Raw genomic sequence first — 25003 nt, 5'->3', positions numbered from 1 at the left:
AGAGCGTGTCAAAGATGAATTTGTGTCAAAATATGGTGGTGGAAAGACTGCACTGCTCCTGTGAACAGCCTTAACAAGGAATTTGGGTACTAAGTTTCTGTTCTAAGGTTGTAAAGTTTAAGCTACTAGACTTAAATTGTTAGTTTAGCTAATGTGTTAAGCTCTTTGCACAGGCCAAAGTTGAGGGAACGTATGTAGTACTATGTTGATCATCCTCAAGAGATAAGCAAGCTTGCAAAGGTGAAAGCTCAATTTTCTCAAGTTAAGTATTGATTATTTGTTCTGTTTCAATGGTTAATATGCATAATGGTGGCCACATTGCACATGGAAAATAGTCGAGTCATCTGAATTTTTATGTTAACCTAGCAAGGAACTACTGATTTCTGTGTAACATTCTATATTAGTATTAGGTACAACTTTAATAGCAATTTTTGTTATAGCATCATGTAATGTATCGAGATTTAATGATGCCAAGTTTTTAATGCCATACAGAGTTCAGAGTTGATGAATGACTTGAAGGAAAAGTGCTATCAATTGGCAAAAATAATGATGCAGATCACATGAACTGAAGATGAGATGTTCTAGACCATTCTTGCAAAGGATCGGGTCAACCATTTATAACGATTTAACTATCATTTTGCTACACCTAACCAACTAATTAGCCTCATTCTAATGTTGAACTATTTCAAATATAGATGTTTGGTGAAGTCAATAGGTTGTTTGCTGTTAGATGGGAAAGATTAGCTCAATCATCACTGACATTTGGTTGACAGACATGGCAACATGCATGATATTGTCTACAATAAAGATTTGACCAGCCCAACCATTGTGCATGGATGAACAGCTCTAAGGACTTTCTATGGGCTCGAGGGAGATCACCATGTCACATTAACCTATTATGGTTAATCTCTCTTCTTGCTAACCATATTCAAAACCACTAGTGTTGCAAAAACTTTTCCAAAATGACACTCATTATATCATCAAGTGTCGAATTCAGTGACTTTCAAGGTGCTTCTTAATGAATACAAGGCCACGTGAAGCAGCTTGGTAAGTTACTTAGCTATATACTTCATTAATTAAATAGCATCTTCATTTTTTTTAATTATCGCATTATTTACAATGATTGGCGAATGATGACAAAAATTAGATTTGGATGGAGAGATTTTTCCAAAGCCCAAAGCTTTAGAGCTAGCATGGAATTAGTCTTCAAATTTCCTGATTCCAATGTCAACTATGCTTAGATTTGACCATGCTTATAAATTTATTGCAATATTGAAGCAACATTTGTAAATTTTTGTTAAATTGCACACTTATTTGCTTCTGAACCTTTTGCAACAAACTCTCATTTTAACTGTATGACTTTGTTATTTCCGTTTTGCTATATAACACCTACTTTTATTTTGTATCATCATCAGATTTCATTTGTACATATGGATGATCCGCTTTTTTTATCTTATATTGCTTTTTATCACATTCACTTGCTTTTAAATTGAAAGAATTATAATATTATATAATATTGTACAATATTATAACTATGTAATTCACATATGTATTGTCAATTGTATTTCTTAGCTTATTCGTGCGAATACAGGAGTTACTTGTTTTTTATAAACCTCAAGGGATTCACGTAGTGGAGCAAGATAGGCTCTTATATTTGACCAATTGTAGGTTCAAACTCCATTCAATGTCCGCTTGAAATAACTTAAACAAATATTTTTGTAAACGTTCTTTAAACTTAGGGGCTTTACTGTCGAACAGGAACGTCATTTCCTCTCCCAAAATTTTTCTTCATAAAAAGATACTAGTATTTTATAAAATAATATAAAAGAAACATTTGTATTTATGACAGCTTTGACCACAATTAATTCCAAATGACAAACCGCTGTAAATATAGTGCCGATTTTTAAATGCTCCTTTTTTTTTTTTTTAACTTAATGGCCACCACTTAATAGCGTAATTGATTTCCCCGTTTTTGAAAAATAAATAAATAAAACTTCTAAAACCACCCTTCCCCACTGTCTCCCTCTCTTTCTAAATCTTAACAAAACGCCAACACCGTAACAACCAAAACGCATACACACTCTCAAAAACTCTTTCTCCTTCTTCTATAAACTGTAACTGTTTTCTTCTCTCCCAGATCTTCGGCGCAGAAAAAGGTTCTCGAATTTCATCGCTTCCTCCTTTCGCGATGATGCTATAGTAGAAGAAGAAGACAAAGAGAGAAAAAAAAATGGACGATAGAGGTAGCTCATTCATCACTGTTAGGAGAATTCCCCACGGAGAAACCTGCCATTCAAATTCTGGTATTTTTCCAATTAATTTTCTCCGTTTAGTTTTTTTTTTCTTTCTTTTCTCTTCGTGCTTTTCGCGACTCTTCTCTCTCACTCTCTTTTTGCAGAGTTTTTTTTTTTTTTACGCAATAGTTGTTGTACTTGTACCACCACCTTTTACTTTTCTCTCTCTCTCCCTTCATAAAAAAAATATAAAATATATTATTATTATTAAATTAAATATCATACACATGGACAGTCGAGATCGAACCGTTTTGTACTAGGCCCTATTCATAAACCCGAGTTGCGTGATGTTTGCTGCTATTCTTAATTGCATTGGTTGGTGAAATCATTTTCTTCAATTATTATTATTTTTTCAATATCTTTATTTTCAAATCAATTTTTGTATAATTCAATCTCTCTTTCTCTTTAATTATTATTATGGGAGATGTTACTCTGTTTTGTGGCATCTAAGATTTTAATCACTGTGGTGGCTGTTCCCGTAGATCTAGCGTTCATGAAATTCGGCTTTGTTATCTTCATATCTTGGTAAATGCGATTCACGTGTTGTGTTTGAAGCTGCTACCGATAGATAGCTATATAATTCAGAATAAAGCAGCACAGAGGTCTCCTGTGATTAAGCTTTGCTGCGTTGGCTCGTTATTTTTTAACTATTATTTTTAATTGAATGTGTATAGTGTGTTTCTTTGTTTGAGGGATCTTGTGGCATGTGGGTCCACATCCAGGTAAGCCTTAGTTTGTGGATTGACCTATTGGGAACACAGAATCTACTTGTTAAATGTTAAGGATGCATTTAGGTAATTGCTTGATCAAGCACTCACTTGGTCTTGTTTGGATAAACTTTTCGATAAACACTTCTAAGAGTAGAAAATAAGGAGGTAAATTGAATTGAACTTCTCCTATAAGTTAAAATCAACTTATACACATAATTTTCGTAGAAACTCTATCCTATAGCTTCTTCAAAAGCTGAAGTGTGTAACCTGATTTTAGCTGGTAGGAGAAGTTCAGTTCATTTTACCTCCATATTTTCTTTTCTGCTCCTATAACTATTTTATTGATAAGTTTATCTGAACAGAGCCTAAGTGTGGATCGTATAAGCACTTATGTATAGGTTGTTTCGATAATTGAAGAGGAAATAGAGTTAAACTGTTTTTAAGTTGTGGAGAAGTTTATCTAAACAGCACCAAGTGTTTATTGTATAAGCGCTTTTATATAACCTGTTTCTAAATTGAAGAGGAAATGGAGTTAAGCTAGCTTGATATGCTATCTTGGATCACTTATTGAAATAAGCTGAAAATAGCTTTATGAATATATCAGAAATTATTTTCATAAACTCTTTCAATTACTTATATATGTGCTTATGTCATAATGTAAGCCTAAATAGGTTGTAAATAAGCTCTTCCAAAAGCACCATAAAAATTGATTGGCAGATTGTGTCTTTTGCCTGGGAATTGAAATTTGTATACAGCCCAAAAGGAACTGCACTCTGGGGAGTTGGAATGGGCAGCTTTTACATAGTTCAGTGTTATTTTATATTTCAAAGTTCTCCAGTTATGGTTGCGAGGATTTGATTACAATAAATTGCAAATTATGAAGCTGTTAAGAAAAAAATATAATGCTGCCACTTTCTGTGTTGTTTGAAACACTGCCTGCTAGTCCATAACTCAGGATGAAATATGTAGCATAAAATAAAATTTATTGGGTAGAATCTTCATTGATGGCAATTTTGTTTTGTTACAGCTGAGGTTGTGGTAGGGTCAGCCGCATGGCTTGGGCGAGGTCTGTCTTGTGTCTGTGTACAAAGAAGAGATAGTGATGCTTCTAACACTTTCGATTTAACCCTAGCCCAGGTAATGTTTTCGTAATCTCACTAAAGTTGCACTTGGTTTCTGTTCTAGTATCTCAGTTGATTATGCTTTAGGCATCTTTCTGCAATAACTAAAATAAAGTTGTAAGAAAATTTAAATTAGAGTAATGATGCTTCACTATTTTTACTACAATAAACATCTTCTAAACTGTATACATGCAATTTAGATTTGTATTGAATGATCTGTCTTCTTACCAAATAACAAACCTTGTGTTACATTGTATTTCTGATTATATGGGTTTTATTCTTGTTTATTATCCATATCTTGTGTATGGTTTGGGAGTGCCAAAAAATATATTTGTTAGAGGGGAAACCTTGACTACCAATAGCTAATCAGTTGTTGTGTTTAGTGGTGGCAACTGCCAAGATAGTTAAGCTCCCTCTCATATAAAATTGTGGAATACTTTCTACATTTTGTTTCTTCTGTTAAATATTGTAGTTTATAATTATACCACAACAAATTCTCATGGTGTTTAATTTCCATTTCTTAGGAGGAATGCTTGCAGAGGATACAGAGACGTATAGATGTTCCATATGATAGTTCTATAATTGAGCACCAGGTATATTTGCCATTAATATTTTTCAAAGTCTGTGTAAGCAATGTGACAACCATTATGATGTACACCTTCAACCTATGTACACAGCTTTATGTGCTGTCACTGGCTTATTACTCTAAGTGCTATCTTCAATGTCTTAAGACTGTAATTACATATTTAGGATGCCCTTAGGGCTTTGTGGAATGCTGCATTTCCTGAAGAAGAACTTCATGGCTTGATATCTGAGCAGTGGAAGGAAATGGGTTGGCAAGGGAAAGATCCATCAACAGATTTTAGGTAGATATTGTCCTCCTATTTTTTTTTTTTGGCTGCCAAATCTAGAACTCATTCCAGCTAATGTTGTTAATTTCCTCTATATATTTGGCAGGGGTGGTGGTTTTATATCATTGGAGAATTTTCTCTTCTTTGCTAGGAATTTCCCGGTATGATTTCTTTATTGGTTTGTTCACTCTTATCTGATTTTGTAACGAATAGATTACTTATGTTGACCAAAATTAAAGTTTAGAATGGAAAGCCTTGTGTTATGAGTGACAGCTCATCCTAACAGCCAGAGAATGTAACAGGGAAATTGTACTTGTATTTCTTCCAAAAGAAGAGTCCTTTTAGTTTCTAATATTGAAAGGAACTTCTGTAGTATAGTGTTATTGTGGAGTATTAATTTTTGGAGAATGGGTATTTCTCGCTCACAGTAGTGATTTAAGAGGATGTTTAAATGGTGATGTAGGAAATGAATTCTTCTCAATAATTTAGCAAAATGTCCATGCAGATCTGAAGAAAATTCATGTGTTTGAATTTCTCCATGATATAAGAATTGTGGCCATATTAGTATATTCTCTGGCTTTCTTTAAGAGAAAGGAATTTTTTGGGGGGGAGACATTAGTAGATTACCTTTCTTTTCTGGTATGTGGTGGAGTTATCCTGAGAATGGTCTGTTCTGTTATTCTCTTTGTAACTCTAATACCACTCTGTGTTTGTAACTCTAGGTACTTTTGGTGCCATTTATTAATATACTTTCATTTTGCGGAGCAAAAAAAAGAAGAGAAAAGGTCTAGCAAGTGAGATTGCATTATAAACGAGAATGATGTTTAAATTAATTGATTTGTTTTCTTTTCCATGACCTTTCTTCTAAAATGCACTTACTTTACCAGTGTCTCTAAAATATGATGTCATGCAAGTCACTGGTAAACTTTACTTTACTCCATTCACCCCGGTTTCAAAGGATCAATGTTGGATTTCCTTGCATACTTTTTTCATTGTAATGAACTGTTGCCTATTTTGTTTCTTTTAGGTCTTGATTTTTATCTGGCATATTGTAACTTCCAGGGCTCATATAGATTCTTTTTTGGGTAGAAAAAGTGTTATGATTATTATTATTAGATAGGAAATATACATTTCAGGAAAAACAAAGCTGAAATAATGATAAAAAAAAGCTCCACAAAAGAGAAAAACCGGAGAGGAAGCTAGGCAGTTAGCTTTCCCAAAACACTCATAAGACTCCCCAAATAAATCTGCAAAAAAGGAAATAAAGCTAAAGTAACTCTGAAACAACTCTGCCTTAGTCTTTATCAGAAAGACAACGTTGAAGACTCCAAAAGAAAACATTTAATCCTAATGATTTCTTTAGGCCTTCCATAATTTACTGTTGTAAATAACCTTAAAGTCATTTTTGTACATTTAGTGAGACCCTTGTTACCCTATTTGTTTGTCTTTGTTAATCAAGTGTTGTTTTTATCCCCAAGAACCACTAAAACTTTTCTGCCAGCCTTAAATTTAATCAGTTGTTGCTGTTCATGTATCTTGTATCCTTTTGTTTTTGCAGAAATCCTTCCAGGATCTTTTACGCAAGCAAGAAGGAGATCGATCAGTGTGGGAATACCCATTTGCAGTTGCTGGTGTTAACATCACATACATGCTGATACAAATGCTTGATCTTGAAGCAGGTTTGTTACCTCTCCTGTTATAACTTCTCTGTTTTTTGTATGTCTAAAATGAAGAATTGGGTTGCTGTGTGTATGTGGTGGTCAATTTTCTTTTTGTATTGTGTCATGTGAATTTCATAGAGCACCCATGATGAATATACTTAAAATTTAAGGTGTCCTTTCGATTTTTGTATGTTGACAGTTTTCTTTTGCATAAATCAGTATAGCAAAGGTCACCTGTTATCACCATCTGAATCACTGATGGGATCATATTGTGATACATTGAATCAGTGTGTGGATCAGTAACAGTTATCTAATAATGATATGCTTTGCCTTTACAGTCAAGCCACGCAATCTGGTTGGAGCAACTTTTCTAAAATTTCTTGCAGGTAGCCTACACTCTCCCTTTTTAATCCATTATTTTGCTTTTCTTGAATATGGAAGGGGATTGATCAGGGAGGGTCTGAGCATTAGTCAAAATGAAAAAGGGTTTATTTAAAATGTTATAGCCTTTACTTGCGAGTTGCAGGCTAAATTTTATTTAAGCTTGATGTTTTAAGTAACTAAATCTGTTCATGCTTGTCTGACAGAAAATGAGTCAGCTTTTGATCTTCTCTATTGCATAACTTTCAAGCTAATGGATCATCAATGGCTTTCTATGCATGCCTCATACATGGATTTTAATGTAAGTATTCTATAACCTCAGCTTGCTGTAGAAATATTATGGTGTAAAAATTTTGTTAAGGAAGAGTGGAAGGGCAATAGTATGGATGGAAGATATATCGGAATGGTAGGGTAGTTTGAAAATTTGTATACGAAGAGGAAATGCTCTGCTTGAGCACTTTATTGGGTAACTTTCATGATCCTATCTTAACATAGAAGTTATAGGGGAGAACAAATCTGTTGTTTAAATTAAGGGTTTGTCATGGAGGGAAGTGAACCTGATGTTGTTTCTTGGCGGTTGACCTTTACTTGGTACGCTTTAGATTGCTAGTGGCCATCCTGCTAATATACCTATTTACTTCATATTCTAACAGGCAGTGATGAAAGAAACACGACGCCAGCTAGAGAAAGAACTTCTCGTTGAAGACATAGCCCAGCTTGAAGATTTACCCTCATACAAATTACTTTCCCGATAGTAACAGTCCCAAAATCCTGTCAGTCTCCTATTTTTCGCCAATAGGCTTTTGTATATGATGTGATGCTCCTCCTATCATAATTTTCACTCCTGTCAATTCAGCATTTTTAATAACATTTTAGCAAGAATGAGCTATAACATGTAAAACTGATGTGAGCTTAAATCAATTGTTCTCAGGACTGGGACCGATTAAACCAGTGAAAGCATTGGTTTAAGAGTCAACTAGCGAGAAGCCTGTGCCGATACACGGGCTCATACTCTAATTTTGCTATCATTACTGAAGAAACAACAAAGATATAGATATATGCATTGAACATAATAAGTTGATAACCATTAACTGTGCAGCAGAAAATCAAAGAAATTGGTTAATACCCTAAGGTATTGGATTAACAACATTAATCAAAATATAAATAAAATTAAAACAAAAAAAGTCATCAACTTTAGGCATGGTCTTTCAAATCGGGAGGTCTTCATCCCATATAACTTGTTTCCTAAATATGACCTCCCATACATGTTCGTCAAACCTAAAGAACATAACTTCATCTCCTGTCATTAAATTATTTTCAAAGAGGTATTGGAACCATGGATTTGCAACAGATGGCAGACCGTTGTGCACGGTGATCTGCCATTGGTTACGTCTGCCATTTGGACGCCGAACAGGAACATATTTTTTTGATCCAAACAAAATTTAAAGCTGCTGTTGGAAGAACCTGCATTGAAACCAAAACAGTGATTATACGACCATTTAAAGTGATCAACAGTCAATGTAATTTGAAAATGTTATTTGAACTAAGCGAAGATGAGAACCAAAAAATAAAAACATCATTGAGTGGGTAACAAACTCCTACCAAAGGTTGGTATGTTCCATCATGTCTTGCGTGACATCAGCAGTAAAGATGTGCCTTCTGGTTGTAACAATCGGCCTTCGACATTTTTTTCTAAGGATAGGTCCCATGATGTCAACTTCGAAAGAAGTATCTTTTGAGGCGGCAAAAAACCAGATAATGACATTGTCATTAATGTCATGGGTTCTTCTAAACTCTTTCAGTCCATCAGCAAAAAAGCATCTGTGTGCCATATTTGCGCACCCTAACAAAATGCTTGGTTCCATTGTAGTCAAATAAAACATAAGTTGGGTAATATGGTCTCCATTGTCTATGGTAAGTCAACGGAACTTCAATGATGTTCTGCAGGGAAACATGAAAACATTAGGCATTAGATATTTTTTTTATTTGGAATAAGAGAAAAGGAAAACTGGTTGGGATTGTTAATGTTGACCTTGTGAACACGAAATGCTGCTGTAAATCGTGTCCTTGCCATCGAATTTGATGGGCCCTATAGCACAACATTGAATGTAATTAGTTACATAACAAAATAAAAAAACAACATATACGAAAGCACAAAAATTGATTCCAAAATGCAAACAACCTATAATGAAGTTATACATAAATATACATAAAGAAGATAGATAAAAAACATAACAGAAACCATGGAAGGTAATGATGAAAAACGTGAAAATCGTCCATATTAGGCATACAAATATGAAGTCAATAACCAATTTATAAGGAACAAACACATATAAGAAGCAACACACAAATGACATACAATATACAAAAATAGGCATGACAACACGATGAATATCCTAGTCGACAAAATTACAAACATCACCGTGAATATGTAGTCTATAATCAGCATAAACATATAATATAGATATAATAACCATGAAATGAATAACAGAGTGTAAAATAGAGTATCATCATTGTAAGGATGTCTGATGAAACAAATGTCAAAAGCTAAACATAAATAAGAAAAAAAAGAGGAAGGATTAGAATGCTAAAGAACTTACTGCATTAGAGAAGATTGATGATTGTGTACTTATACTATTAAGGGTTGAGTGATGTTGGAGAAATGAGAAAAAGAAATGTGGACAACTGTTGGTTATGATTTGATATACCTGAGATTTTGTAATTTGTATTGAATGAGCTTTAGTAAATACATAATGTAGTTGTCGAATAAGTTATTACACATTGGAAACCGCTTTTAGTTACGTCTCTTCGTATACATTGGAAACTGCTTTTAATTTGGGAGTTTTTTACAATTTCCGTACCCGTTTTTTGAATTTTGAAAATATTAATTAATAATTAGGAGGCTTTAACAATTCTCGTACTCGGTTTCTTTGATAATGGTGAATATATATATATATATATATATATATATATATATATATATATATATATATATATATATATATTAATTGGGAGGCTTTAACAATTCCCGTACTGATTTTGTTTCATAATGGTGAAAACAATTATTACCTTTCTGACTTGTGAAATATGATTAGACATGTAGAACTTTGTAGAGATGGCTAGAACATATACTCTATGATGGAGTGGAGCGTACACGTATAGACACGAATTCCAATAGGAGCCAAAACCCTATGGGAAAAAGACTCAAGGAGAAAAAAGAGTACCCCAAAATACATGCTTATGTGTTCAGTTGATACATAAAAAACACCTCCTACAAAAGAGCAATACAATTTATTTCTAACTCATCCAACAATAAAACACACTCCTACTAATTCTTCCATGCTCCCACGTCTGTCAGTGTTGATTATGCAGCACATCTCCAGCACACTCCAGCATCATCCTTCCAATGAAATACACTCCAAATTATTAATTATTTATGCAGCATCATCATTCTAGTTAAAACACATTCCAATTTACTTATGCATCAATATCCTTCCAATTTGTTAATTATGCAGAAGCTCTCCACACCAACAGTAAACCAAGTTTTCTCCTATATGTGTATGCTCCACTCCATCATATAATATATGTTCTAGCCGTCTCTACAAAGTTCTACACGTCTAATCATATTTCACAAGTCATTCACAAGTCAGAAAGGTAATAATTGTTTTCACCATTATGAAACAAAACCATTACGAGAATTGTTAAAGCCTCTCAATTAATTAATTAATTAATTAATTAATTAATATATATATATATATATATATATATATATATATATTCACCATTATCAAAGAAACCGAGTACGGGAATTGTTAAAGCCTCCTAATTATTAATTAATATTTTCAAAATTCAAAAAACGGGTACGGGAATTGTTAAAGACTCCCAAATTAAAAGCGATTTCCAATGTATAGGAAGAGACGTAATGTATACGAAGAGACATAACTAAAAGCGGTTTCCAATGTGTAATAACTTATTCGACAACTACATTGTGTATTTACTAAAGCTCAATCAATACAAATTATAAAATCTCGGGTATATCAAATCATAACCAACAGTTGTCCACATTTCTTTTCTCATTTCTCCAAGAACATCACTCAACCCTTAACAGTATGAGTACACAATCATCAATCTTCTCTAATGCGGTAAGTTCTTTAACATTCTAATCCTTCCTCTTTTCTTTCTTATTTATGTTTAACTTTTGACATTTGTTTCATCAGACATCCTTACAATGATGATACTCTATTTTACACTTTGTTCTTCATTTCATGGTTATTATATCTATATTATATGTTTATGCTGAATATAGACTACATATTCACGGTGATGTTTGTAACACGTTTTCATTGCGTCTTTAACATTTTAATCCTTCCTCTTTTCTTTCATATTTATGTTTAACTTTTGACATTTGTTTCATCAGACATCCTTACAATGATGATACTCTATTTTACACTTTGTTCTTCATTTCATGGTTATTATATCTATATTATATGCTTATGTTGATTATAGACTACATATTCACGGTGATGTTTGTAATTCTGTCGACTAGGGTATTCATCATGTTATCATGCCTATTTTGGTATATTGTATGTCATTTGTGTGTTGTTTCTTATATGTGTTTGTTCCTTATAAATTGGTTATTGACTTATGTTTGTATGCCTAATATGGACGGTTTTCACGTTTTTCATCATTACCTTCCATGGTTTCTGTTATGTTTTTTTATCTATCTTTATGTATATTTATGTATAACTTCATTATAGGTTGTTTGCATTTTGGAATCGATTTTTGTGCTTTCGTATATGTTGTTTTCTTATTTTGTTCTGTAACTAATTACATTCAATGCTGTGCTATAGGGCCCATCAAATTCGATGGCAAGAACACGATTTACAGCAACATTTCGTGTTCACAAGGTCAACATTAACAATCCTAACCACTTTTCCTTTTCTCTTATTCCAAATAAAAAAAATATCTAATGCCTAATGTTTTCATGTTTCCCTGCAGAACATCATTGAAGTTCCGTTGACTTACCATAGACAATGGAGACTATATTACCCAACTTATGTTTTATTTGACTACAATGGAACCAAGCATTTTGTTAAGGTGTGCAAATATGGCACACGATGCTTTTTTGCTGATGGGCTGAAAGAGTTTAGAAGAACCCACGACATTAATGACAGTGTCACAATGGTCTGCCATCTGTTGCAGATCCATGGTTCCAATACCTCTCTGAAAATAATTTAATGGCAGGAGATGAAGTTATGTTCTTCTTTAGGTTTGACGAACATGTATGGGAGGTCATATTTAGGAAACAAGTTATATGGGATGAAGACCTCCCGGTTTGAAAGACCATGCCTAAAGTTGATGACTTTTTTTGTTTCAATTTTATTTATATTTTGATTAATGTTGTTAATCCAATACCTTAGGGTATTAAACAATTTCTTTGATTTTCTGCTGCACAGAGTTAATGGTTATCAACTTATTATGTTCAATGCATATATCTATATCTTTGTTATTTCTCCAGTAATGATAGTCAAAATTAGAGTATGAGCCCGTGCATCGGCACGGGCTTCTCGCTAGTATTTTTTAAACCAAAACATCATCATTTTGAAAGTCTTTTTTTTTTTAAAATAGTTTTAAGCAAAACTGGTTAAATCGATTAACCCACCAGATTTACCAGTTTTTAACCTATTCAATGACTTTTAGCTGGTTTTATGATGCGTTGGTTTTCAGGAAGTATTGGATTGAACACGTGATCATCACGGTTTCTGATGGCCAGTCCGGTCTGGTTTTCAAAATAGTGTTCAAATCCTTATACTTGATGTCAACTAGGTTTGAGATGGATGCGGAAGTTAAGCTTTTAGTCTAGTTGAAAGATGATTTTGTTGGCCTGCCAGGAGGCTGAAATGTAAATTTCCATGGTATTGGATATTAATGATTTGTGGTTTTCCACGTTACCAATATATTTCCTTGCGGCCTTTTAACCGGTAATTGCAGCTTGCAGTAATGTATTTCAGAAAACCATATTTCCTTCCTGATCTTGTTTTATACACTGCATATATTTGCCGATGAATTTGCTAGGCCTAATTGTGTTATCTTTCCGGAGTTGATAAAGATAGCATTCCTGGTAGAGTGGTAGTAACACGCTTTGTTTTTATCATATCTTGGATGTTTTACGATACCAGATTAAATTTCTTGAATTCTGCTTGATTGGTTGAGAATTTAAATTTGGAAGATAAGGAGCTGAGATTTTTGTGCCAACAACTTTTGGTGGTATCTGCCATGCTTTAACTACACTTTCACTTTCAAGGAAAAATTTTAGGGTAAATAATTATTTTTCTCCCTGAAAGTGTAATTCACTGAGAAATGTGTCCCTGAAAGATTTAAATGCAAAATTTAGTCCTCGAAAGTGTTAAAATTGTGACAAAAATATTCTGCCGTCAACTTTCTTCTGTTACCGTTAAAAAAGTTGCCTATGTGGCATAGAGGGACAAATTTGTCACAAAATTGATTGTCAACATGGTCATGCTAACTAGATTGGATGAAAATGTTAGTAATAAATCATTTTTGAACGTAAACGTTAGTAAAAATTTTATGGATCAAATTGTCAGTATTTTTTTTGTTGGAGGAAGACATTAACCAAATCTGTTTCAACTTCTTTCCAAATACAGAATTCACCATTGACATACTTCAATATCTCATTTGCATTTTGTATGAATTTACCATTGTGGTGTAAAATAAGATTGATTTCATCAAACATCCTATAGAGAAACATAACAAAAATTAATTGTATATTAAAAAAAACATAAAAAGTTTCATAATAGAGAAGAGAAGAGAAGAAGTTTGAGAATAAAGAAGAGAACACAAGAGAAGAGGTTTGACGACAAAGGCCAGATGGACGATGACCACCACGAAAAATGTGATGACGATGGCGTCGTTATAGTCATCGTCGAAATCCCAAAACAACCGTTTGTCGACGACGAAGACAATAGTCGACGACAGTGCCATTACGGCCAACCAATAAAAGTCATATGCGTAGAAAAAAAAACAAAAAAAAACATACAAAAATGACATAGCATATGATAAAGTTCAAACCTGGGTGTGCATCGTTGTGGTCATTGTCGACGGGAACGATTGTATGAGTGTGCGTCGCCATGTGTCGTTGTGTGTTGTCGTGTGTTGCTGTGCGTCACTGTGGTTGGGAGATTTGCCAGCGTAATGAGACTGTGGAAGTGTGGGAGATGAAGAACTTCTCTTGAAGTTTCTAAAAATGTAGTTTGGGAATGAAGAGTCAATTTTGGGTTGTGTAATCCCTTTGGGAATGAAGAAAATCAGCAGATGCCAAAAAATCATTTTTCCCATGGTAAGGGAAATCAAAAGTCACTACATTTGTATATGACAAATATGTTCCCACGTTGGCAACCATGTGGGTGATTTTTTACTGACAAAATTGTTCCTCTGTGTCACGTAAGCAACTTTTTTAACAGTGGTGGACGGAAGTTGACAACAAGGATATTTTTGTTGCACTTTTAATACTTTCGAGGACTAAATTTTACATTTAGATGTTTCAGAGACACATTTGTCACTTAATTACACTTTCAGGGATAAAAGTAGCTATTTATCCAAAATTTTATGTAACAATCGATTACTCTTATAGGTTGGTTTATATAAATTTATCTAGAAATATTTATAAAAAAATAAGATAAAATAATTTTTTTTCAGAAGCTAAATAATAAATTCTCTCTTCTAGTGTTTACCGTGAGGGATTGTGTGCGCTATCTATTAGTTATGCGAGGGTTGCTTTGTCTGTGGTGTGTACCATCTTGTAGATTAGGATGAACTACGTTTAATTTTGATATATCATTGGTGTAAATGTTTTTCATTATTAATTAATTAAAAATCACTTTAAAAATGATTCTTAGTAATTATTAATTTTTTTAATTATATAATAAACAATATTCTAATTGGAAACATATTTTTGGTTCTGATGAAGAAATTTATGAATAAAAAAATAAAGCCAAAAGATTGGCGTTCCATCTTGCTTCATATGCCGAATGAATGATTTCCGGTAGAAATCAGCCCAGAGAAAGCAAGTAATGGTTTGAACAAATTCTTCTTTTTCTTCCACAGGCCCCACTTGAAGAACAATTCTTCTATGGAGAGAAAGTATTAAATGGTTTAAAGTATATAATGATCGAACTATCCTTACTATCATTGTTTTTTTATTAGAGATATTATACTATTTTATATTTCTGAGGATAAAATGTTTTTAGCTTATATTTTTTATTAAATCTTATTTTTAGTCCTTAAACTTTTATATTTTATATCATGCAATTTAATATCTAAACTTTATAAAAAAAATGTTTTAATCCCAGGCCTATATCTGCATTTTTTAACTTTAAGTTGTGAAGAGAAACTAAAAACATATTGTTTATAAAATTTATGGACTAAATTACACGATATAAAAGTTTCAAAGAGTAATAACAGGAAATTTTAACTTCATTTCTTTCATACATCCTATTTTCTACAAAATTGCATAAAAAAAACCTATCTTTCTATTTATTTTCCTTCCTTCCTCTTTGTTTTTCCTCCTTTCACTGCACTTTCATTGTTACTAGCAGTGGTATCCATAAAAACAATAGGCCACTATTTGCTTCGATGTATAATCACCCTTGTTTTAGAAAAACATAAAAACAAATAAAACTCTTTTCTATATAAAAAAATACTATTAAAATATTTTTACCCTGAAATTAATTCTATTAATAATCCTTAGTAAAACTCAATTAATTATGTGAATCAAAATTTTAACTTAATTAATTATTACTGAAACTAAGAATCATGAACTGAGGAAAATACGTCGTGATTACTTGTTATTGTTAAGAAATTTAAATATATTAAATTAGAATAACCAAAACATATAATATCTTAAAGAAAGAAAACACAACTTTTAAAAATAAATAAAATTTAATTTGATCATATCTAGTGTAATTTAGGTGCACACGAAGGTTATAATTACGCGACCTTTCATGTTTATCATAGTGATACGACAGGACAAAAATGATTATTTAAGGAGTCACCAACTGTGCTTATATTTTCCTTGATTTCATTCATTGTACTACTCCCACTTTCTTTACCTCTGTAATTGATTGTGCACAATTGATTCCATAGATATTCTGTCTCAAACCCTTTCCACTCCCTTTACTTTTTACCTAACAACGGCGGCGAGTGGCCACAAATGTTAAATGTGTACTATGGCCACAGTTCAAATTAAGACATGTTCTAAGTACTTCCACTATTTTAATTAGTGTAAAGTATATCGCCCTGTAATGAATTCTTAATCATATGCTAGTGTCTATTTTACACTAGTGTTTAGAAATACTCGAAAAATCTTATAATGTTTCCACGTACTACAACCAACATTTTTTTTGGTTATTTAATGTTTTGGAAAGAATAACTACAAAGTTCCATGATAGGATACCGAAAAGATCGTGTTTAAAAATAATGACAAGTAAATATATTAAAAAAAATACAAGTATACAAGTATCATTTTCTCTTATAAATTTTAAAGAAAAATATATGCTACGTAAAGTTTACTATTTTAAAAGCTATATATGATCAGTTATTTGTGATTAGTTAATACCATAAAGTGCATAGCTGTTTAATTTTAACTAAATAACAATAGGTTAGATTTACGTTGATATGCAACACTCATTTTTAATATCTTTTTTTGGTACGGTCCCAAGAAAAACGTTATTTATTGAAACCCTATACGAAAAAATTAGTCCGTTGTCCCGGAGTATAATTTTAAGATTTAAATATATTTATCTTACAATTTCATATTTTTTATTTTCATTCCTATTAAAAAATTACATTTTAATTCTTGTAAAATATATCTATTAAACGCTTTAGATAGTAAAAATAATGTCTAAAATACTTTAAAGACAAAATAAAACAAACCCATTTTGTAATAACTAAAATTAAAAAAAAATTACAAAAACAAAATAAAAAAAATATTAAATTGCAAAAGAAAAAAATATATTTAAGCCCAGTTTTAAATCATTATTTGACAATTCTGTAACATTGCAACAAGTTTAAAAGGTATGCCATTTTCCAATTAAACACAAACGGGATATAGAATGGAAGATAGAGGCATTTTGTCTGCAACAATAAAACAAAACCTTTTTAGGATTTAAAGTACATGTGAAAAGCTTTAAAAATCATTTATTTAACAAGAACATAATCTTTATATAAATTAGCTGTACCAAAAAATTTATCAAGTTAAGAAAAAGTTGTGAGAATGTTACTACTTATAAAACTCTAAATTTTTTTACAGCTCCATTTAAACTTTGATTTAGCTATTCCAAGCACCTTATTTATTCTTAAATAGATGGTGTAATTGACAACACAATAGAAGCGAACATGTTTTAACAAGTGCCAATTTATTTATGATAACTGGGAAGTTGAGATGACAATGGAAGACTATAATGTAACTGCACCTGCATCCTCATCAATGGCTCATATGCAAAAACATTAACAATCAACAAGGTAAAAGCAAAACTAGTTTGGGATTTAATTTATCAAACTGTGAGCATGTTTCAACAGAAATGACATAAATAGACTCTACATGCAAACCACGGTACCAAACTCTTAGCAAAAGTCCAACAATGGACAAAAACAGAAAACATGTAGATAATCTGGATCAACCTAAGGCCAATTTCAAGATCAACTTGAGGCATTTGTATTACTCATAGATCCAAGAGTGCTGGGAGCTTTGCCAGTTAGCAGGGCCCTCAGGGAACCACAATGCAATTTCCTTGTTAGCACTCTCAACTGAATCACTTCCATGGATAACATTCCTACACAAAACAAGTTTGCATTAAACAAAATTCAAAGTTCCACTCTAATTAATCTATGAAATTCAAATAAAATATCTAGATCAACAAAACATGACTAAAATACCAACAATTTTATTTTGATGAACACAATAACATAGATACAGCACATGGATACAACAAAATGCACTCCCTTGTTTTATATATTCTCACTACTGTTAACATCTCCTTTAGTTGAAGTTATTATGAACATATTGCAATATTAGCGCAAGATTAAAAATAGGCAGAGGATGCTCTTGTCTCTAAAATATGTGGCTTTAGAAACCAAATATTGTAATAAGAAAAACACACAAATATACAAATGGAAAATCATACAACAAAATAGTCATCCTAAGATCCACACAATTAAATTAGAAATTTGAAAAATGAAAACAAACACATAATCATGCAGCTGAAACAAAACATTTGAAAGCTTGAAGAACAAGATTGTGATGAAACAAGTCTATTATACCTTCCAATGTCAATAGCAAAGTCACCACGAATAGTTCCAGGCTCAGATTGAGCTGGGTTTGTGGCTCCGATAATCTTTCGGCCAGTTGTAACAACATTCTTACCCTCCCAGATCATGGCAACAACAGGGCCAGAGACAATGTAATCCACCAAACCACTAAAGAAAGGCTTTGCAGACAAATCAGCATAGTGCTTCTCAGCAAAAGGACGGTCCACAGTAACGAGTTTCAACCCTGAAACCAAATCACACCATACAATCATTAATAACAATTTCAAAACTTTGAAAAACAACCATAACATGTTGTCAAATCAAAATTTGAGAATTGATAGTCATCTATAAAAGGGGAAAACAGGAACTAATGTGTTTTCTGATAATCAGAAACGACAAATCCTGTTCTAACCTTAGAATTCATCTTGCATTTGATGTCTAGGCAAAATATTCAACTATAATCTAGGGGAAAATAGGAACTGTGTTTTCTGATAATAATCAGAAACGAAAAATCATGTTCCAACCTTAGCCAGGATGCTCTCATAACAAAAATTCAGTATACTATTAAGTATTTAACTAATTATTACCTTTCAAGTAAAAACCCTTCCTCTCAAATCTGCTAATAATCTCGCCAATCTGAAACAGAACCACTTTTCAGTCAAATATTAACAAACCACAAATCACATGCATAACCTTAAATTCAAAAACATAAAAAATCAAATTATCGACCCAGAAAAACTCATCACCAAAACAAACATCCACCCAATTTCTGAAAATCCATGTATAGCAAATCCATCTTCTGAAAACTCAAATCCCCAAAACACCAAAAACTCACCACCAAAACAATCATGGACTCAATTTCTGAAAATCCAAAAATAGCAAACCGATCCTTTCAAAACACAATTTCTCAAAACCCAGTTCAGAAAATACAAATCACAAAAAAGAAAAAAGAAAAACACAACCCCATAAAAAAATGCTTGGAAACTCCCCCTAAGAAGCACAAGATATCGAGAAATATCACGAAATTCATGCAAAAATCCCAAATTTCTAAAGAACAAGATGCAATATATCAAATAAAAGAGAACAAAACAGAGAGTTGTGGAGAAAGGAAGCGCACAAGGCCTCTTTGAACGCCATCTGGCTTGATCATGATGAAGGTTTGCTCGGCCATGCCTCTCTCTTTCGATGTTTTTGAATTCAGTGTGCGTTTGTGAGTGAGAGAGCGTAAGGATTACGGTAGAACAAGTGGGGGGGAAAAGGGTATTTATATACGGGTGCTGATGGAGGACGCTGCAACCCTAACCCTAATTTCCCGAACGAATATTCTGCCTTTGGCGTTGGGAATCATTTTCTTTACGCTATACTTTTTTTTTTATATATATATATTCTTTGACAGTAACGTATTTCCTTCATTTTTGTTTTTTTTTTTGGATAAATTCTTTGATGGTAACGAATTTCCTTCATTTTTGTATATTTTTATTCTAATACCTCTCTATATATATTCTGATTCTCTCTTTTCTATAATGAAATATTTTTAATATTTTTTTCTTATACCTACATATTCCAATTCAAATTCTCTATTTAATTTTTTTTTAATACCTAATTCTCTCTTTGGTCTACAAAATAACCGGGCTCAAATATATAATACTTCCTTCCTCCTTTGATTACAAGTAAGGGTAAACTAATTTAAGTTGTTAAACAAAATTTGTTAATTTAGTTTTTAACATCAATAAGTTTGGTAGGCCATTTCAGCTATCATATAGAGGATTAGCTAGTTTGCCTATGATGGAGGAAAAATATTTACAATACAAGCTTATTTGATTGTGTGATAAATAAATTTATTTAAATAACTTATAATATTTCTTGAGATAATACTTAAAATAATATTTTTTTTAAAAATACTAACTTCTAATTTTTGTATTTATTCTCTTTTTATCCTTAAACATTTATTAAATTTTCTTTTTAATCTTTTCTATTTTTTTATTATATATGATATTGATATAATATATAATAATTTTATGTGGTTTTATTTTTATTTTATATACTTTATAAATAAAAAGCTACAAGTGCTTAAAATTGATTTAAAACTAAAATTATAAATATTACAAAATATATTTTTATCACAAAAATCAAATAAAATTTTGTATAAAAGCATTACATAAATATATCCATTTATGTAATTATATATTTTTGTAATTTTTCAACTTTCAGAATTTTAGTGAAAGGCTACCTTTTCAACTTTTATCTAACTTTCAGTTAATTTTACTAAACATAATCTTACATTAAAATAGTTGTAAAAGTGTGGAATTCACACAAAAATTTAAAATTTTCCTCTAATTTAGTGGCATAAATTTTTAATTTAGTAGCACTAAAGTTTCCTCTAATTCTGTAACAGTAAAGAGACCACTAATAAAATCTATATTATTTATAAACTAAAATAATTAAGAATATTATGGTAAAAAAATGACTAATCTAAGGTGCAACTAGAATATAGTCTTATAAAAAAGAAAAAAAATCCAAAAAAGTATCTTATAAAAAGAGACGCAAATAGTATGTCTATGGGTTATAAAAGAAGATTTTGTTAGCAATAAAAAAAAAGATGATTTTGTTAGCAGATTTCACTTGGTAATATCAAAGCGTTTCAATATTTAATCACTCATAAAATAATTGTTCAATTTTTTTACCCAAAATATTTTTTATTTCGTAATCTATATATTTTCAGAATCATAGTAATTTAATTTTTAATCAAAATATTCTTATTTCTTATCTTTAAATAAATTTATTTTTCTTAAGTATTTAAATTTTTATTTACAATTATTTATTCATTTCAAATACAATTATTTAATATTAATTTTAAATACTGATACATTACATTAAACTAAAAATATATTTATTTTTAATAAAAAAAAATAAGATTATTATAATTTCATTAATCTTAATTTAAATTTTAACACATTATGTCAATAAAATATCTTGATTCAAATTATCCTTAACATTTTTAAGGAAATTATCCTTATTTTAATTTGTGTATTGATGATTTAAATTTCTTTATTTTGTTTACCTCATTGTAGGCATGGCAACGAGACCTGAACTCGTGGGGTCCGTCCCTGACCCGCCTTGATTTTGATCGAAAAAATTTGAGTTGACCGGGGTCGGAGTCGGGTTTTCTCCGATAGGCAAAGACGGGTTCGGGGTGGGGGATGAAATTATTAATACCTGCCCCGAACATATCCCAAATCCGTCCCGTTAATAATTAATTTTAAAAAAATATCATTACATATATATAACACATTAAAACATGAAACTATTAAATTAAATTTTATGCTAGTGTTGCATTAGATTTTATATTGTCATGTATAATCTAAAAATATATTATGGTTGTTATTTAAAATTATAATTTTCATTTTATGAAAAATTATATTTTTTTAATAAAATTTTATAAATATGTCAGGGGCGGGACGGGACAGGGAAAACCCAACCCCATTGGGACGGGAATGGGTAAATATACATCCCTGTTGGGTTTCGGGGACGGGGTGGGGTAAGCAAAACTTGATCCTGGCCCGCCCCGTTGCCATGCGTTCCTCATTGAGTACTCATTTATCTTTTACTTGATCCGATATCTCTTTTTCTTTCACTTATTCAAACTTTATATCTTGTTCCTATCATTTTCGATCTTGTGGAGATGAATTATATTTGATTTTTTTGTAAATTATTATATTTAATTTTTTGGGATAAAAAACCGTTATTTCTGTAATTGAATTTTTTTTAATTTGCTATCAACTCATGAAATTACAAGAATACATTTTTAAATATTTTAGGAATTTTAATCTTTGGTCATGGTGGTTCTTCATATGTTATCTAGTACTCATGGAGACCACGAGACGGCAAATCCTTAGCTCAATTACATTACGATACTCTAAATTATGATTTGGCCATGAACATAACCAAGTTGAAGATTCTTGATGGATGACGATGATCATATTGTAAAATTTGAATTTTTTTTTTAATTTGAGGACTAAAAAGAAACCTTACCCAATTTTGAGAAACCAAAAGAATATTTGAGCCAAGAAATTGTAAAACAAAAATATTTCATATAATTAATTACATGTGTGAATGACTAACAACCCCATTGGGACGGGAATGGGTAAATATACACCCCTGTTGGGTTTCACGGACGGGGGCGGGGAGGGAAATAGGGAGTCGGGGACGGGGTGGGGTAAGCAAAACCTGATCCTGACCCGCCCCGTTGCCATGCGTACCTCATTGAGTACTCATTTATCTTTTACTTGATCCGATATCTCTATTTCTTTCACTTATTCAAACTTTATATCTTGTTCCTCTCATTTTCGATCTTGTGGAGATGAATTATATTTGATTTTTTTTGTAAATTATTATATTTAATTTTTTGGGATAAAAAACCATTATTTCTGTAATTGAATTTTTTTTAATTTGCTATCAACTCATGAAATTACAAGAATAAATTTTTAAATATTTTAGGAATTTTAATCTTTAGTCTTGGTGGTTCTTCATATGTTATCTGGTACTCATGGAGACCACGAGACGGCGAATCCTTAGCTCAATTACATTACGATACTCTAAATATTTCATATAATTAATTACACGTGTGAATGACTAACATGGATGTCATTAGCCACGTCAACAATGAGAGTCTAACATTTTAGTGTGATGTAGGACCAAAAACATTTTTGCAAAGTTCTTGATCTCATAAAAACATTTTTCAATTAGGATTTGATTGGAGGAAAAATTAATGTGAGATCAGGTGTGAATAATAATTGGTGCAAAATTAGTAGTTCTACTATAGTTTTAAATATATTTTTTGAAAATTAATAATCTTATATACTTTAGCAATTTAATCTCTAAATTTTTTCTATAACACTTATAAACACTTCTTATATACATATTCACAGTAAAGACATATATAGGCAAATTTACTGTAGAGGGTCACTTTTACAAATTATTTACGTAAAGGGGTCTCTTTTCTAAGTATTTACGGAGGGGGTCTGTTCTACCATGGATGCCGCCAACAGTAGTGGCGAAAAATGCGTGCCGCCATTGTCAATGGCGAGAAGCTTGGTGACGTGGAGGGTGCCACCATTGTCAATGGCGAGAAGCATGCTGACCTGGCTGAGAGAAGAGGGTGCCGCCATTGTGCTTGGCGAGAAAGCTGACATGGACGTTGTCTCGCTGCTCCCACTGGCGAGAAGCATGCTGTCTCGCTGCTCCCAATGACGAGAAGCCTTCCACATAAGCAATGCCGCCATTTCTTCCTGCGAGACACCTTCACGCCATGCAGCCACAGTTCTGAAGATGGCAGTGTAGGCTTGCAGTGTTTAGGGTTAGGGTTTGCAGTGTTCTGAAAAGGCTAGGATTTTGTAGGTGAACATTAAGCTTTTGAACGTTACTTGTTTACGTTTTCACCTATAAAAAAAATGTTCATCAACGTAAATGGATGTACATTTCTCCTTCAAGTTGCTGAACTCTTTTTCTCTTTCTTCTTGAGTGTGAGCTTCTTGTGCTTGATGTGCTTCCTTCCTTCAAGTTTGGTGCTTGCTGTGCTTCCTTCCTTCAAGTTTGGTGTGTGCCCTTATCCTCCATAAATTCCTGGTAAGTGTTTTCAAAGTAAATAACATTTATATATTCTGTTAATAATATTATAAAAATAGTAGGTTAGTTAGTATTAATAGATATTCTAAGTTTAAGTTAGTTAGTATGAAAATATTATTTGGTTAGTTAGAATGAAAATTTTATTTAGTTGTTGTATATATTCTTAGATATTATATGTGTGATATTAGCTTTTGTAGTATTAGGTATATATTTACACGCATGATACTTTAGCCAAATAAATGTATATACAAGCATGATACTTTAGCCAAGGCACACATAATATTAACTTTTGTAGTATTAGGCACAAGTTAATATTAGCTTTAGGTATATATTTGTAAATTTTAGGCACACGTAAATTTTTAGTTTTTGTAATATTAAATACTTCATACGTAAATAAATAATTGTAATATTAGACACTTCACACACGTAAGTTTATCTTTTTAGTATTATAATTTTGTATGTTATATATAGATAGTACAATTTTAAATAAATGAGTTGATAAGTTAATATTATTTGAGTTAATTATTTTTAGTTAGAATGTTATATATATTATTTGTTAGTTTCAGTTTGTAGGTTAATATTAATTGTTTTAGAAAATTTACGTGATTAAATATATGATACATTGTACATTATTATTATTTTTGGATTACACGTTGTTTAAATAATTTTTTGCATTCGAATATTTGTTTGTATTTTAATTTATTTGGTAGTCCATATTTTATTTAATTATTTATTTGTTAATTGTAGAATATATTATGTTATTTATTTAAATTTGTCTTCGCATGTATTTTAATTTATCTATAGAATATATTCAAAATTGCCCAGTTTTATTTATTACAAATTTATTTATATATATTTAATAATGTTTTTATAAATGTGCGTAGTTTTATTTATATTATCTACAAATAATGTATAAATTGTTTTGTGAATTTATTGTATTATATTTTATTTTGCAGTATCAATGACATCTTCATCGTCATGTTCATCACATATTAAAATTAAGTTTGGCCCGATCGATAGTGATGTATTATGTGT

At 31.5% G+C, this 25003-nt stretch overlaps 2 protein-coding genes and 1 non-coding gene across 8 annotated transcripts; 2 read left to right on the top strand and 1 right to left on the bottom strand.

The window, feature by feature from the left end:
• Positions 1–2000: 2000 nt before the first annotated feature.
• On the top strand, positions 2001–12471 carry LOC100801211 (ELMO domain-containing protein C). Of its 6 annotated transcripts, XR_001389163.3 has the most exons (11): positions 2001–2303; positions 4032–4141; positions 4650–4718; positions 4876–4991; positions 5083–5137; positions 6535–6655; positions 6976–7023; positions 7225–7319; positions 7672–7791; positions 11869–11925; positions 12017–12471. XR_001389163.3 is itself a non-coding variant. In XM_026129218.2 (10 exons), the coding sequence occupies exons 1-9, from the start codon at positions 2231–2233 to the stop codon at positions 7771–7773; spliced, it is 789 nt and encodes a 262-aa protein (XP_025985003.1). In that variant the 5' UTR covers positions 2001–2230; the 3' UTR covers positions 7774–7791; positions 7950–9819. The 6 variants fall into 6 exon arrangements, 5 of the variants coding, with proteins under 5 accessions (XP_025985003.1, XP_040873061.1, XP_003529029.1 ...); XM_026129218.2 differs by lacking the exons at positions 11869–11925; positions 12017–12471 and adding an exon at positions 7950–9819; XM_041017127.1 differs by lacking the exons at positions 11869–11925; positions 12017–12471 and having other exon boundaries at positions 2003–2303; positions 7672–9819.
• On the top strand, positions 3169–3309 carry MIR5782 (microRNA MIR5782). Its single transcript, NR_126640.1, has one exon. It is a non-coding gene; the product is annotated as a microRNA MIR5782 (primary transcript).
• A 4961-nt stretch (positions 12472–17432) lies between the features above and the next one.
• On the bottom strand, positions 17433–19698 carry LOC547709 (nucleoside diphosphate kinase). The gene is made up of 4 exons (NM_001249763.2): positions 19461–19698; positions 18931–18979; positions 18356–18587; positions 17433–17868 (listed from the first exon to the last, which is right to left on the bottom strand). The coding sequence occupies exons 1-4, from the start codon at positions 19512–19514 to the stop codon at positions 17754–17756; spliced, it is 450 nt and encodes a 149-aa protein (NP_001236692.2). The 5' UTR covers positions 19515–19698; the 3' UTR covers positions 17433–17753.
• Between the last annotated feature and the right edge of the window lie 5305 nt (positions 19699–25003).

This window comes from Glycine max, chromosome 7 (assembly GCF_000004515.6).
Source record: "Glycine max cultivar Williams 82 chromosome 7, Glycine_max_v4.0, whole genome shotgun sequence".
In the NCBI taxonomy this organism is placed as follows: Eukaryota; Viridiplantae; Streptophyta; class Magnoliopsida; order Fabales; family Fabaceae; genus Glycine; species Glycine max.
The sequence above is the reverse complement of the archived record's forward strand: the minus strand, read 5'-3'. Positions and strand labels throughout refer to the sequence as shown.

What these genes read in the sequence shown, in the direction of transcription:
- LOC100801211 (XM_026129218.2), top strand. Translation starts at nt 2,231, where the DNA reads ATGGACGATAGAGGTAGCTCATTCATCACTGTTAGGAGAATTCCCCAC. An exon ending in TCGATTTAACCCTAGCCCAG is followed by an intron (nt 4,142 to 4,649) that starts GTAATGTTTTCG and finishes TCCATTTCTTAG; the next exon opens with GAGGAATGCTTGCAGAGGAT. An exon ending in GATCCATCAACAGATTTTAG is followed by an intron (nt 4,992 to 5,082) that starts GTAGATATTGTC and finishes TATATTTGGCAG; the next exon opens with GGGTGGTGGTTTTATATCAT.
- LOC547709 (NM_001249763.2), bottom strand. Translation starts at nt 19,514, where the DNA reads ATGGCCGAGCAAACCTTCATCATGATCAAGCCAGATGGCGTTCAAAGA. An exon ending in ATGGCGTTCAAAGAGGCCTT is followed by an intron (nt 18,980 to 19,460) that starts GTGCGCTTCCTT and finishes GTTCTGTTTCAG; the next exon opens with ATTGGCGAGATTATTAGCAG. An exon ending in TTTGCTATTGACATTGGAAG is followed by an intron (nt 17,869 to 18,355) that starts GTATAATAGACT and finishes TGTTTTGTGTAG; the next exon opens with GAATGTTATCCATGGAAGTG.